The sequence below is a fragment of the Sinocyclocheilus grahami genome, unplaced genomic scaffold (genome assembly GCF_001515645.1).
Source record: "Sinocyclocheilus grahami isolate Dianchi unplaced genomic scaffold, SAMN03320097.WGS_v1.1 scaffold1920.1, whole genome shotgun sequence".
Classification (NCBI taxonomy): Eukaryota; Metazoa; Chordata; class Actinopteri; order Cypriniformes; family Cyprinidae; genus Sinocyclocheilus; species Sinocyclocheilus grahami.
Genome location: NW_015507099.1, coordinates 62905 through 76315, shown reverse-complemented (window position 1 = coordinate 76315; position 13411 = coordinate 62905). Strand labels below are relative to the sequence as shown.

At 40.0% G+C, this 13411-nt stretch overlaps 1 protein-coding gene across 1 annotated transcript in view; it reads right to left on the bottom strand.

Moving 5' to 3' along the window:
- The window catches only part of LOC107573335 (GTPase IMAP family member 8-like), a 33643-nt gene extending 28244 nt beyond the window's left edge, over positions 1-5399 (bottom strand). The window contains exon 1 of the mRNA XM_016259775.1: positions 5348-5399. Within this exon, the coding sequence (XP_016115261.1) occupies positions 5348-5363 (16 nt within the window). The 5' untranslated portion in view covers positions 5364-5399. The remainder of the gene's footprint in view (positions 1-5347) is intronic.
- Positions 5400-13411: the final 8012 nt, after the last annotated feature.

Sequence of the window (13411 nt, the reverse complement as noted above, 5' to 3'; positions counted from 1 at the left end):
CATTCTTGGTCGTTTGTACAAGGATGAGGACCTTCAGTGTTACACTACAGAGATTGCTGACTTTGTGTTATGGAGTAAAGAACATAGTCTTGTAATTAATGTTAGTAAAACAGAGGAAATTATCTTTGATTATAAATCAGTAGGCAATCACTCACCTATCATGATTAACAACAAGCCTGTTAGACAGGTTGCATCATACAAATATTTAGGTTTGCTTATGGATAATAAACTTTCATGGGAGGTGCATGTGGATAATATGTGTAGAAGGGTGCAACAAAAAATTACTTTTTGAGGAGGCTTAGATTATTTGGGGTAGCTCAGAGGGTCAAGTTGTTGTTGTATCATGCCTGTATTGAATCCATCTTACTGTATGGTATAGCAGCCTGGTTTGGTAATTTGAGAGTTACTCTAAGATCTTAGCTGAACCGTTTGGTGTGTACTGCTATGAAAGTGGTTGGTCTGAGGGTTTATCCCAATTTTCAGTCTGTTTTTAATAAGGTTATTCTTAAACAGGCAATGAAAATGACTCGGGACCCTTCTCATGTGCTTCAGCAAGAATTTTAATTACTTCCATCTGGTCGACGTTTTCGTATTCCGATGTCTAGATATAACTGTTATAAAAACTCTTTTGTTCCTTTGGCTACAAGGCTGTTAAACTCTGATTCAGGGGACACAACTGTGTGATTGTTATTATTGATGTTGGTACTTTGTTGTGCAGTTTTTACCTGTATTGCCCAAAACAAATTTCCCTCTTGAGTGACAAATAAAATAAAGATTGATGTATAACAGTTAGCCTAGGTGTAATCTGAATTTCTAATCTGACTGGACAAGAGACTTTCTGTTGATATTTCCACTTGTGCGCGTTCTAGACGGGCTGTCAGTCAGTGCAGTTACAGTGTTGCACCACAAGGTGGTGGAAAGGGACTGTCATTCAACTACACGTTCAAAAACACTGATTCATTCATTCAAAGAGACGTAATGAAAACACCCTATTGAAATCATTTTAACTTTGAGCACCACTTTAGAAGGCTCAGCTGACCAGCTATGTGTCGATGCTAAGACAGAGATTTCCCTTTCCTTGGACATGACAACCTATTTTCACAAATATATTTGACTCGACCTGGAGGACAGATGCAAGTAATCGCACGCGCTCAGTCGATCTCTCTCTGATTCACTGTCTGTTTAGGCTTGTTAAGTGCAAATCTACGGCGCCTCTGTACAAATCAGCATGGTATACATTATGTTATCATTACTAACTTGTTTAATATTCAGTCCACATGCATGAATTGTAAAACGAGAAGGGCATAACCTTACGAAAAAAGAAAACACGCCAAAATCACGGTTGCTGCGGTTCTTGCATTCCTCTGCGGTTTGCTCGTCTTCCCGGAAGTGCATGAGGAGGTTACTAAGTCTTGGAAGGCACCAAACAAACATGGTGCCTCCTCCGTCCTCACCACCTTTGACGGGGGGGCGGCCCAAGGGTATGTGGACATCCCTCCGGTTGAGCCACCCTGGGATGCGCGGCCTCCCGGGTTGGGTCCCTGTGTTCCACTTCGCTGCCCCACTGCGGGTACGTCGGTGTTCTCCCTGGTCCCGCTAGTTCGGTCGCTGGGGGCCTGGTTAGCGCTCCCCAGGCCGTCTCGCTGGCTCATGAGAACCATCCGACTCTGCTACGCGATTCAATTTGCTCGGCGCCCGCCCAAGTTCAGGGGCATTCGGTTCACATCTGTGCCGGACAAGGATGCTCCTGTCTTGCGTGCCGAGATCGCGGTCCTGCTGGCGAAGGACGCGATACAGCCGGTCCTTCCAGCCGAGATGAGGTCGGGTTTCTACAGCCCATAAATTTGTCAGTCACTGACGTAACGTAGAACGTGACTGACTGAATGGGAACGTCTAGGTTACTTGTCTAACCCTCGTTCCCTGAAGGACAACTGATGCTGCCATCTTCAAACTCGGTTTGTTGACATAGGCATATAAAACTAAATGAAGAGCAGTGACATGCTAATTAGGACAGGTTTATTTATTTTTTTAATCAATCGCAAACTGATTTTAAAACTAACTTAAACATTTAGATGGAATAATGGGTGTTCTAGTATTGTATATGATTTGGGGACATTTGGCAATATTCTATACACTTTTATTTAATTTTTGGAACCGTGGAATGCTGAGATAATATATTTTAAACTGAATAAGTGCATATAAGCTTTATAATTTTAAAAGCACTAAAAATGCTTATGAATGAATTTTTAAATTGTTGCAGAAACATTACCAAATGTGTATTGTATTTAGGTCTTGACTTCATAAAGGGAAATATGGAGGAGAACTCTCAGCTTACAAGTGATACCACTTCAGAGGAAGAGGATTTCTTCAAGCCATTGAAGTCATCCCAGGCACAACAAGGCCCAGCAGTGCTTGATGGCTATCTGACATGTGCTGGTGATGACATGGGTGTCCTGAAAACGTTCCCAACTCCCCTACCTGCATCTGCTGCTTGCGAGCGACTTTTTAGCACTGCTGGCCTCATTTTCAGTCCAAAAAGAGCTAGAATAAATTCCAAGAACTTTGAGAACCAGCTTTTGTTGAAGTTAAATACAAATATTGCCCCCTTCTGAGACTGAGAGGTACATCAAATCAAAGTCAACTCTGAATATATGGTTTAAATTTTTTTTTTCATTGTACTGAAAATATCTTTTTGAAATTTTATTTACCTTTTGTTGAACACTTGAGTTTGACTGAGACTGACTTGTTTGATCTGTGTTTTCTTCTGCCATGTTGAAATATTGAGGTGTTCAATTTAATTTCTATATTAGCAAATAAAACCTCATAAATATACTGTTTCTTGTTTTTCACTGACATATATCTTGGTGTTGGACTAGTGCATCTTTGAGCCTACATTCAGTATGAGTAAAACACTTAAGTACTTTTAAAATCGGATACTTTAAGACTTTTACTCAAGTCGGACTGGAATTGGTGACTTGTAATCTGTACTTTTACTCAAGTATGTTTTTTTCAGGTACTCTTTACACCTCTGATGAAAACACAACACGCTCATTTCACACATGGGCATAGATACAATCATAAAGTCAAAACTTTATTGGCATAATTGTCAGGTGGTTATCTGCGAAATATAGGCTAGCAAATGCTAGCATAATTATACAAAACTTTAACTAGGTAAAGCATACACAAATTGAAAGGGGAAATAAGCATATATAACAATAAATATAAAAGAATAGCCTTTTATATTTATTGAAATATAAAAATGTTTTATCAATTTTTGATAATCCTGGGTTGCTATGGTCACGCAGGTTTGTTTACGCATTAAACTCGTGAAATGGATGTTGTTCCCACAACATAGCATCTCGAGGCCATGACATAACATCACGTTCCCACGAGTTAATATGATGTGGCCACAACAAAACTAAGTGAACCGACTATGTCACCTCCCGGGCACCGTAATAATGCATGTTTTTTAAAAACATTTCAGCTGGTTCAAAATTATTTTCATGTTAATGTACACAACAATTCATTGTTTTAATCAATTGACAGCCCAAAAACTTAGTAGCCTAATAATCTGTGTTCCAATGAGTAACTGTCTGTAGGTGCGCTGCAGGGCCGTGCACAGACATTTTGAGGGGCAGTGGCCCAAACTAAAAACAAAGGGGCACAAGGAGGGTGGGTGCATGTTAATACAAAGTATCCAGTTGTTACAAATATACAATTAAAAGTGAAGACAGCACACTCTGTAATAACTGACATTATTGTCGATGTTTTGATAAAAAAAAGACCCTTATGACTGGTTTTGTGGTCCATGGTCACATGTTTTACATGCTGGCTTGCTGGAGGTTTGAATCCATGTTTGCAATGTTGAGCTGCCTTTAGCAGCCTCCCTTCGCTCTTTTTCTCTCTCTGTCTTCTTTTTTTGTGAAGGCCTTTTGTTTGTTTGTTTGTTTTGTCTACAAAGTGTGCCAACAACAGCAAATTTGGTGTTATCCATATTAGATCTGATCGGGTACAATCATTTGATTAGACATTCTAATTCTAAGAACATGGATATTTTGTACAAGTTGTTAGCACTTTTAGAAGGCTAAGTCATTACCGACAAAAATAAAAACAAACAAACTACCAACTAATTACTAATTCAGTGGATTAGTAATTAGTCCTGACTAATGTGGATTGTAATCCATCTACCTGGTAATGCAACGACCTTCGGGGACTGTGGTCTCCACTCTCCAGAGAGCGGCACACAGATTGTGAGTGATGCTGCGGCGCGGGAAACACGGTGTGGATTAGCAGAATCAGCAGATCTTTAGCGAAGCGGTAACAGACAGCTTTGAGCTGGGGTGATGGGGGGATTGGTGAGAGGGGCACCTCAGCCGATGAGGGCAAAGGGGCAGTGGCTCTAGCCACCGTGCCACTTCCCTGTGCACGGCCCTGGTTTGCTGAATGCTGTTACCGGAAACTATCGAGTAGTAATAAGCAGAAAGTGGAAGAAGTTATGCAAGTAGTCCATTGGGCGGGTTTTGAGTCGGCTTTGGGCAATACAACAAGTCATGTTGTTTGTTTGTTGTTGTTATAAAATGAATAAAAATAATATGGCAAAAAGTCTCAGTTGAAAAGAATGTAAAAAGCTAATTTTCGTAAAAAGCTCGTTCGTGTAGTGTGTGGAAAAGACCAGAGACAACACAAATTAATCATTAATGACTGACAGCAAAAGTGCGTGACGAGAGAGAGAGAGAGAGAGAGAGAGAGAGAGAGAGAGAGAAAGAGAGAGAGAAACGAAAGTAAAAAAAAGTCCTTAAAGTAGGATTAAATTATAGTTTGACTGTCAGCAAAAGTGCATGACAAAAGATAGGCTTTTGTACAGAAAGTCTGACAACATCATTAATTCATTAATGACTGACAGCAAAAGTGCGTGGAGAGAGAGAGAGAGAGAGAGAGAGAGAGAGAGAGAGAGAAAGAGAGAGAGAAACGAAAGTAAAAAAAAGTCCTTAAAGTAGGATTAAATTATAGTTTGACTGTCAGCAAAAGTGCATGACAAAAGATAGGCTTTTGTACAGAAAGTCTGTAAAACTGCCGATGTTATAGACGGTGGAAATAGCATAGATGTTTTATCCTTAAACTATTAGCAGCGAGTTTTGTTATTTGTACTAAATGCGTAAATTAGGTTATTATTTCCTGTCTTGAACAATTTTAAGCAAATACTGTATGTGCAACTGCTGAAACAATTTAATAATAGAAACGAAAGTAAAAAAAAAAAAAAAGTCCTAAAAGTAGGATTAGATTACGGATAGGCCTAATTTATGATACAATGCTAGTACATATATAGTTTGCTAAACTCAAATCTTACCTGAAATATGCGCCATTTTATCACCAACACCTTGAAGTTTAAACTGAAAGTATGTTTGACTGACGATACAATGAATGATAAAGAAGGATCTGGTTGCAACCTGCAGGACGGGACGGCCCAATGACGTCAACGCTTCAGCAGATTTTCATTTCCGCTATTCATTTCTGCAGCGGAGAAAGGCCAAAATAAATAAATAATTAAATAACGGATACTGAAAAAGCAGAAGTGCTGGGACAAGCCTTTATTAAAGTGCACAGAAATAGCTATATTTCTTATGAAATGAGAAGATGCAGGGAACTTTATTTTATTCCTAATGCTAAAGAAAAAAGAGGTCCCTCTGTTTGTATAGGCCTACATTGAATAGGAATTTCACAAAGTATGAATTAAAGAGGGCCCTTTCTGGAGTTAAACAGGCATCACCAGCAGGGCCGTGCACAGACATTTTGAGGGGCAGTGGCCCAAACTAAAAACAAAGGGGCACAAGGAGGGTGGGTGCTGGTGTGGATTAGCAGAATCAGCAGATCTTTAGCGAAGCGGTAACAGACAGCTTTGAGCTGGGGTGATGGGGGGATTGGTGAGAGGGGCACCTCAGCCGATGAGGGCAAAGGGGCAGTGGCTCTAGCCACCGTGCCACTTCCCTGTGCACGGCCCTGATCACCAGAAAGAGATAAGATTTGTAATTAAATAACGCATCATTAAATGTTATTTTGTCCCTTTTTTTTTATAAGATATATGTGTTATGGAATACCTCAAGGGAGTGTGTGCAGACCTATACTTGTCAATATAATGATTAATGACATCATTTCACATATTGAACAGAAAGGTCACTGTATGCAGATTATGAAACTTCATGGAAGAAATTATGAAATGTCATACATGCAGACAGCAGTAGTTGAAGTGGAAAGATGGACAGGAAAATTGGAATTTCATTTGTCAGCATCAAAAACAAAAGTATTTTTTTAAAGACAAGACTTCAACATAAGTTTATTTTCTGTTCCCTATTGTGTCTGTATTTACTTCCTGTGTTTTAGTTCATGTTTCCCTTTTGTCTGCTTGTTAGTTGTCATAGTTATTGATTTGCTTCAACCCCCTTGTTACCAAGTTTTCCCATGTATATATACCCTTGTGTTTGGCCTTAGTTCTTTGTCTGGTGTTGTCCTTTTTGGCTGTTTTGTGTGACCATTGTCTTGCCTTGTCTTGTCCTGCCCCACCCCTGCCTGGATGTACTTTTTTCTTTATTTTTTTTCTTTAAATGTTTAACTGCATTTGAATCCTCACTCTTCTCCTTCCATCGACCATGTTACATCGTTTCTGTAATAAGCAAGTGTTTTGTAGAGTGGTGGTGTCATTTTCATACAAACGTTTCATTATATTCACATTCAGGATTAAAAAATAAATAAAAAATGCAACACAAACACAGATCAGACATTGTCATCAGGCCCCTGTGATGACAATGTCTGATCTGTGTTTGTGTTGCAATTTTTATTTTTTTTAAGCTTGTGAAACAGGAATATCAACTTCTAGAAGGAACATGTTGCTGCATGTTTGCTTTCATTATCTTGTAAATCATGTTAAAACAATATTGTGACATTTTAAGGAATGTTTGGGGAATTAAGGCTGATCTTAAATGTGGATATAAAGAAACGTTTGTATGAAAATTACATTCACTCTCCAGTGTACTTTGTCCCAAAACCTGAAAATATAAATGAGTCCTGTCTGATAGAGATTTCCTTCTCATCATGTTTATTCATTTATCAAGGGCAGACTTATTTCTGTAGAAAATACACCTATGAGCAATGAATGCAAAAGATTGCCATGTGATCTCCATGATTATGCATTTAAGCACTCATGTTTCCTTGTTGTGTTTGTTCCCTGTAACTGTTGTTGATGAGTTTCATGCGTTTCATGTTCAAGTCAAGTGCACTTTGATTCAACTCAACTCTCCTCCAGTGGATACTTGTTACAGCCCCTGACCCACACTCCACTCTAGTTATTAACAATGTAAAACACCTAAAGGGTATTTAAGCAGAGTCACAACAATGTATTGAACGAAGTACAAAACAGAACAGAGTGAAAAAGGTTTAATTGCTAAAAATCTTCTCACTTTCTGAATGTACACTCAAAAAAAAAAGTTGTTGAACAAACTTAAATTAAGGATTTTTTTCCCCATGAAATTGAATTATATTTTCCCAACAAAATCTAACTTTTTTGAAATTATTTGTTGTAATCTTGTTGCATGAAATTACATTGATTTAGTCAAAACTAAAAAAAAAATAAATAAAAAAAAATTTCCCAGTCCTACCAGATAAAGTTTTGCCATGGCTAATAAAGAAAAATTTGTCAGGCTAACTACATTTAATTTTGCCATGCCTATAAAATAATGCCATGTCGACTACATACATTTTTGTCTAGGATAAAATTGCCAACATTATTCTTTTAGCTAATTTAATTCTACAGTTACTTCCAAATGAAAGTGAAATATCTGTGTTCAATTAGCTACATTAAAACCTATTTTTACATAGTAACAATAAAGTGTATACCTATAGTCGGTGTCACACCTTTGGACTGTTTTGTTGTTTTCATTCCACATGTTCTGTGACCTAGTTTCTGTCTCCCATTGATTGTGTAATTTGGTTCGGGTGTGTCTTGTTTATCATCCTCATTTACTTTAGTATTTAAGTTGTAGTCTGTCCTGTGTTCCGCTGTCCGGTTTACTTCGTCCCTACGTGTTTATCCTGCCTGTATGTGTTGTGAATTATCCTGTGTGGATTTATTAAAAATACGTTTTGCCTTCATCTTCTTTGTGAGAGAGTTTATTATTCACCATAGCGAGACAGTCGGTAACACTTTAGAATAATGGTCCATTGTTAACAAGCAACTATTCAGGAAGTAATAGTACTACATTAACACTTAAAGGTAGGGTAAGCATTTCTGGTAGCCAATGTTGACATTTGAAATCACCAAAACAAACATGCCCCTACCCTAAAAGGGTCTTGCCTCTATTTTGATAGCTCCGCCCCACACATACGTACGCAAACCAGGCAACGATTAGTTCTGTTAAACAAAGCAAAACCAATGTTACACCGCGTCTACACCGGACGCGAGTGGTGTGGCGCGACACGACAAAATACTATGGAACTCATTATTATCAGTGATGCGGTCTACACCATAGATATATGTACATATCTATAGTCTACACTGGATGCGGCGAGGCACGACAAATCCCCGACAGAAAACTGCTGCTGCGTTCTATTCATGACGTATTGACACAAATTTCAAATGATTTTCAACGGTCGCTTTGTCGCGTCCAGTGTACTAGGCAGACTTTAGCTGTTGCGGCGCAGACACAGTGTTACTCACCTATGGAGTATCAAATGAGCAGGGTACTGCAGCGGCAGTATCAAATGAAGCGGGCACTGCTGTGGTAGTATCAAATTAAGCAGGGCATTGCAGTGGCAGCATCAAATTTCATTTAACTGATCAGAATTAGATGGGCTTTCTTTGTGTGAAAATTATTGGTCCTGATATAGCTCTTGAAGGCGTCCGATGACCATCGACCGAGAGCTTGGATCTGCTGCTGTGAGAGGCCTTTTTGAGCTGCTGTAGTTACTGCCCTGATTCGGAAGGAGTGGCTGGAAAATCTTTCTATGGGTATGACTGGTTGGACGATGTTTTTGAACATCGTTTGGATAGACGTTTTTGAAACCAAAAACGTGTGACGGGGTGGTTACAGTCATCGACAAAAAGAGGGTCAAGAGGGGATGTAGACTGAGAGCTTCTGAATTGTAGGTAAGAAAAAGGGCCTGATACGGTTGGATTGGTGACGGGAGGTTAAAAATATAGATGTGGTGACCTCTTTTTCCTGATCTGATTTACTTTGTTCAATGAAATAGGAGATAGTTTCGCTGTCGAGCACGGAAAGGTCGGAGATGGTTGGATGGAGTTTGGGGTTGAATATACTGTAAGTTATTGTGAATTCCAAGCATCACAGGAAACCAAAAAAAAGCCAGTATGAACATTGCGTCGAGTCTACGAGCGTTATGAAGATAGTGGTACCCTGTGCAGAGAATGTGGATACATTTAGAATGTAGAAAGTTATCAGCTGTCTAGCGTCCGGGCTTGGAGGATGAGAGTGCTAAATTCCTTTGATCAAAAGAGATGTTTGAGAATTGTTTATTTCAGGAGAGGGGGCGCCATAGATTAATTTGTGAAAAAATTGGATGCCACTTAGATAACCTTTGATGGACCAGGCTTGGAGGTTCTTACAGGTGAGGTAGGAAACGAAAGATGATTGATTGAGAGGAGGGAGAAATCGGGAAATGGCAGGTTGTACGAGAGGTGGAAAGCTTCAAATCATCTCCAAGCAATTAGATAAGATTGGATGGTTCTGGGTGAAACTGCTTGGAGGATCAAACCGAGTGACGCGTTGAGGAGGTTTTAAGGGACGTGTTATGGGAATACGAGTTACGAGGACGCTCACGGAGGAGCCTCACGCTAACGGAGGTAGAAGGAAGGGAGTGGGAAGGAAAGGAGTTTGGGAAGCTACGCCAGCGGGCGACGTTGCGTGCGGCACTGTAGCTGAAGGTGCCGCAGTGATTGGTTGAGAAGAGGAGTGAGGCAATGCAGTGTGAGGAGCAGCCGAGGCTGGGGCGCGGCCCAGGATTGCTGACGGCCTGCTGTGTCTTGAAGCTCGAGGGGAGCCGGAACTTGATCTGGACAACATAATTTTGAATGAAGTAGGGAGCTATGAGGAAGAGATGCATGGGCTGCAATTGTCAGCAGAGGCAGCCTGACGTTTAAAATCGGCTTCTGGGTTAGTGTCTGCTATGGGAGCTGGAGACCACTGAAAAGAAAAAAGGGGTCATTAGAAACGGGAGGAAAAGCCCGAGATGTGTGGGCCTGGAGACCACTGAAAAGGAAGAGAGGTTAGAAGTAGCAGGAGAAATATGACTTCTTTGACAACATCATAAAATGACATAAATACATGCTTTTCCTCTTAACCACACAATGAGTAGTAAGTATTGAAACAGCTAGCCAGCCAAGCAGCACATCAGCTTGTAGAGACTTGAGAGGTGCCTAGCAGTATGCACAATGCATGCGAATTAGGTTGCTAGTTGTACTTGTTCCATAATAATAATAATAATAATAGTTTCTTTATGATACACCTTAGTTGTTAGTTTGCACCTATAATTGTACGCCGTTTAACTTATTTTCACGAAAATCTATCTTTTTCATCTTATCTGTCTGAGTACAATGTGTAATTTAAAATACAGGTAAAAAGCTAGTGAAAATTAATACAGAAAATTTGAGTAATTTCATTGTGTGTTCTACACAGTTTTGCATCATGGTTACAAAAATGACATCAACATCCATAATGTAATCACGTCGTTTAACAACTTTTAACAACAAACGACCTACCTTTAGCGACTTTACCTAAAAATGTAATTGCAACACGGCCTGTGGTGGCTACGAGAGCTGGTGGCCTGGCTACATGTGACACTGCGGCCAGAAGAGCAGCGGTGAAATGTTGGTTTTGCTGCAGTGAGAACTGGGGCATGGCCCAGGCTCGTTTAAGGCCTGCCGCTGCGACCCAAAGCTCGAGGAGAGCCGGGTCTTGTGCAGGACAATGGTGGTGTTGAGTGAGGCGAGTTCGAGGCTTTGCTTGATCTATTGGCCACCTTGGCTAATTTGCAGGGGGAAGAATAGATCGTACAGATCAGCTTTGTTTACCCTCCATGAGAATGGTTCGTCGAAAATAAATCAGCGTTTGCTTCAGCCTTAAATACTATCCACTTTCCGATCAGAGGATATATTGGCATGGCCGAATGATACGAGGATGTCAGGGAAGTTGGTAGTCTCACCGGTGGAGGCGAGGTTAAGCCTCGGTGTTGTGGAGAGCGTGTGGCTGGCGGCAGATTGCGACGGAGGATATGAAAGATCCCGAGTACAGGTCTCGTCGTTGTACGGAAAAAGTTGAGTCTGTGATATAATGGTCAAAGGAGCAAAACTGAATGCTGGAAAACTGTCGTGGAACTGAGGTAAGTTGGCTGTATATATATATATATATATATATATATATATACGTATTGTGCTTGTAAAGGTGATTAGCTGACGAGCTCCACCTGGGCCAGACTGATCGTGCTCCTCCCGAACCTTGTTAATAAAACATCATAAAGTGAACGATTGAATTGGCCACCTTGGCTAATTTGCAGGGGGAAGAATAGATCGTACAGATCAGCTTTGTTTACCCTCCATGAGAATGGTTCGTCGAAAATAAATCAGCGTTTGCTTCAGCCTTAAATACTATCCACTTTCCGATCAGAGGATATATTGGCATGGCCGAATGATACGAGGATGTCAGGGAAGTTGGTAGTCTCACCGGTGGAGGCGAGGTTAAGCCTCGGTGTTGTGGAGAGCGTGTGGCTGGTCGAGCAGAGCGGCGGCCCCGATGAAGCCTGGTGCTCGGTGGCTGTGACTTGCGGAAAAGGAGTGAGCCTAGGGCATAAGTGTGATATAATGGCTAAAGGAGCAAAACTGAATGCTGGAAAACTGTAGTGGAACTGAGGCAAGTTGGCTGTATATATATATATATATATATATATATATATACGTATTGTGCTTGTAAAGGTGATTAGCTGACGAGCTCCACCTGGGCCAGACTGATCGTGCTCCTCCCGAACCTTGTTAATAAAACATCATAAAGTGAACGATTGAGTTCTTTGTGGAAACTAATTTATGAATATGATATCCCCCAAATAAGTCAGCTACAAGTTGAAATTGTGACTACTACTCTTACCAAAGGATGGATGGATGTTCTATGAATAATAATAACAAATAATATTTCACTTAAAACATTTTATAATTAGGAAGTGATGCTGATAAGCTCATGATTGAATAAGTTCACAGTTATAAGCTCTATTTCGTGTCAGTTCAATATCTCCAACTCCAAAAGACCTACTGGTAAAATATCACTAGTGCCTCACAGAAATGTATGACTGTACAGTATGTGTCACATATAAAATATTTTAAATAACTTATTAAATTACTTAGTAATTACTGACCTGCAGGAACTACTAGTGATCTGGACCATTATTTTAAAGTGAAAAACATGTTAACCCCTCAGTAATTACTCACAAGCAAGTTGATAAGTTATTTAACATATTTTATATCCGACACATACTATACAGTCATACCTTTCTGTGAGGCACTAGTGATATTTTACCAGACACTGTAATCTGGATTATGTAGTTTTGTGCTTAACACTATATAAATGCAGTCAATGTCTTCATTAAGGATGTAAATTGTTTTTGTCAAGATAACATCATTTATATTCAAGAGAAGTCCTCCCCAGCCTACTGTCACTAAAGGCAGGTCTTTTGGAGTTGGAGACATATTGAACTGACACGAAATAGAGCTCATAATCGTAAACTAATTCAATCATGAGTTTATCAGCATCACTTTCTAATTGGACTTTGGTTTCTGTAGGTGAAGAACAGGGAATCTGTTCAGAAAAAGACTCTAAAAGTGCTTCATTTAGTCACAGAAATCATATTAAATCATGTAGTGTTCAAATAGGCAGTCTCAGAGCTCAATGAGTAAGGATCATCCCTGGTTGAAGCTGGTTTATCATGACCCCTGCTATCGTCTTCCTCAAACTCAGGCTCCGGTTCATTCCCATCACCGCCCCGTAACCCTTAACCCCTTCCTGGAGGAAAATGAGAACAAGTCCTAGGATGAAGAGGTACTGAGTAAAGGTCAGAACCATCCATTATACTGTAAAATCAGTCATGGATAGGGAATGAAATGCATTATTAATTTCCCTTTCAGAGTCATGTGATTTCTCTATGATGTTCAACCTGTGTTTGAAATTATTATCATGTGTAACCAGTTAGCAGGCGTCTGAAGCTCAGGCTGAAGAGTCACCATTTGTGGTTGTGGGTTGATATTTTTCTCTTTGCAGTCTTACAAGATATTGTGTGTGTTTGTGTTAACATCAGACCTTCTCAGTGTTTTTCTCTTTGTCAAGCAAAACCCTTTCAGTTGCGAAACCTCAGTTGAACACAA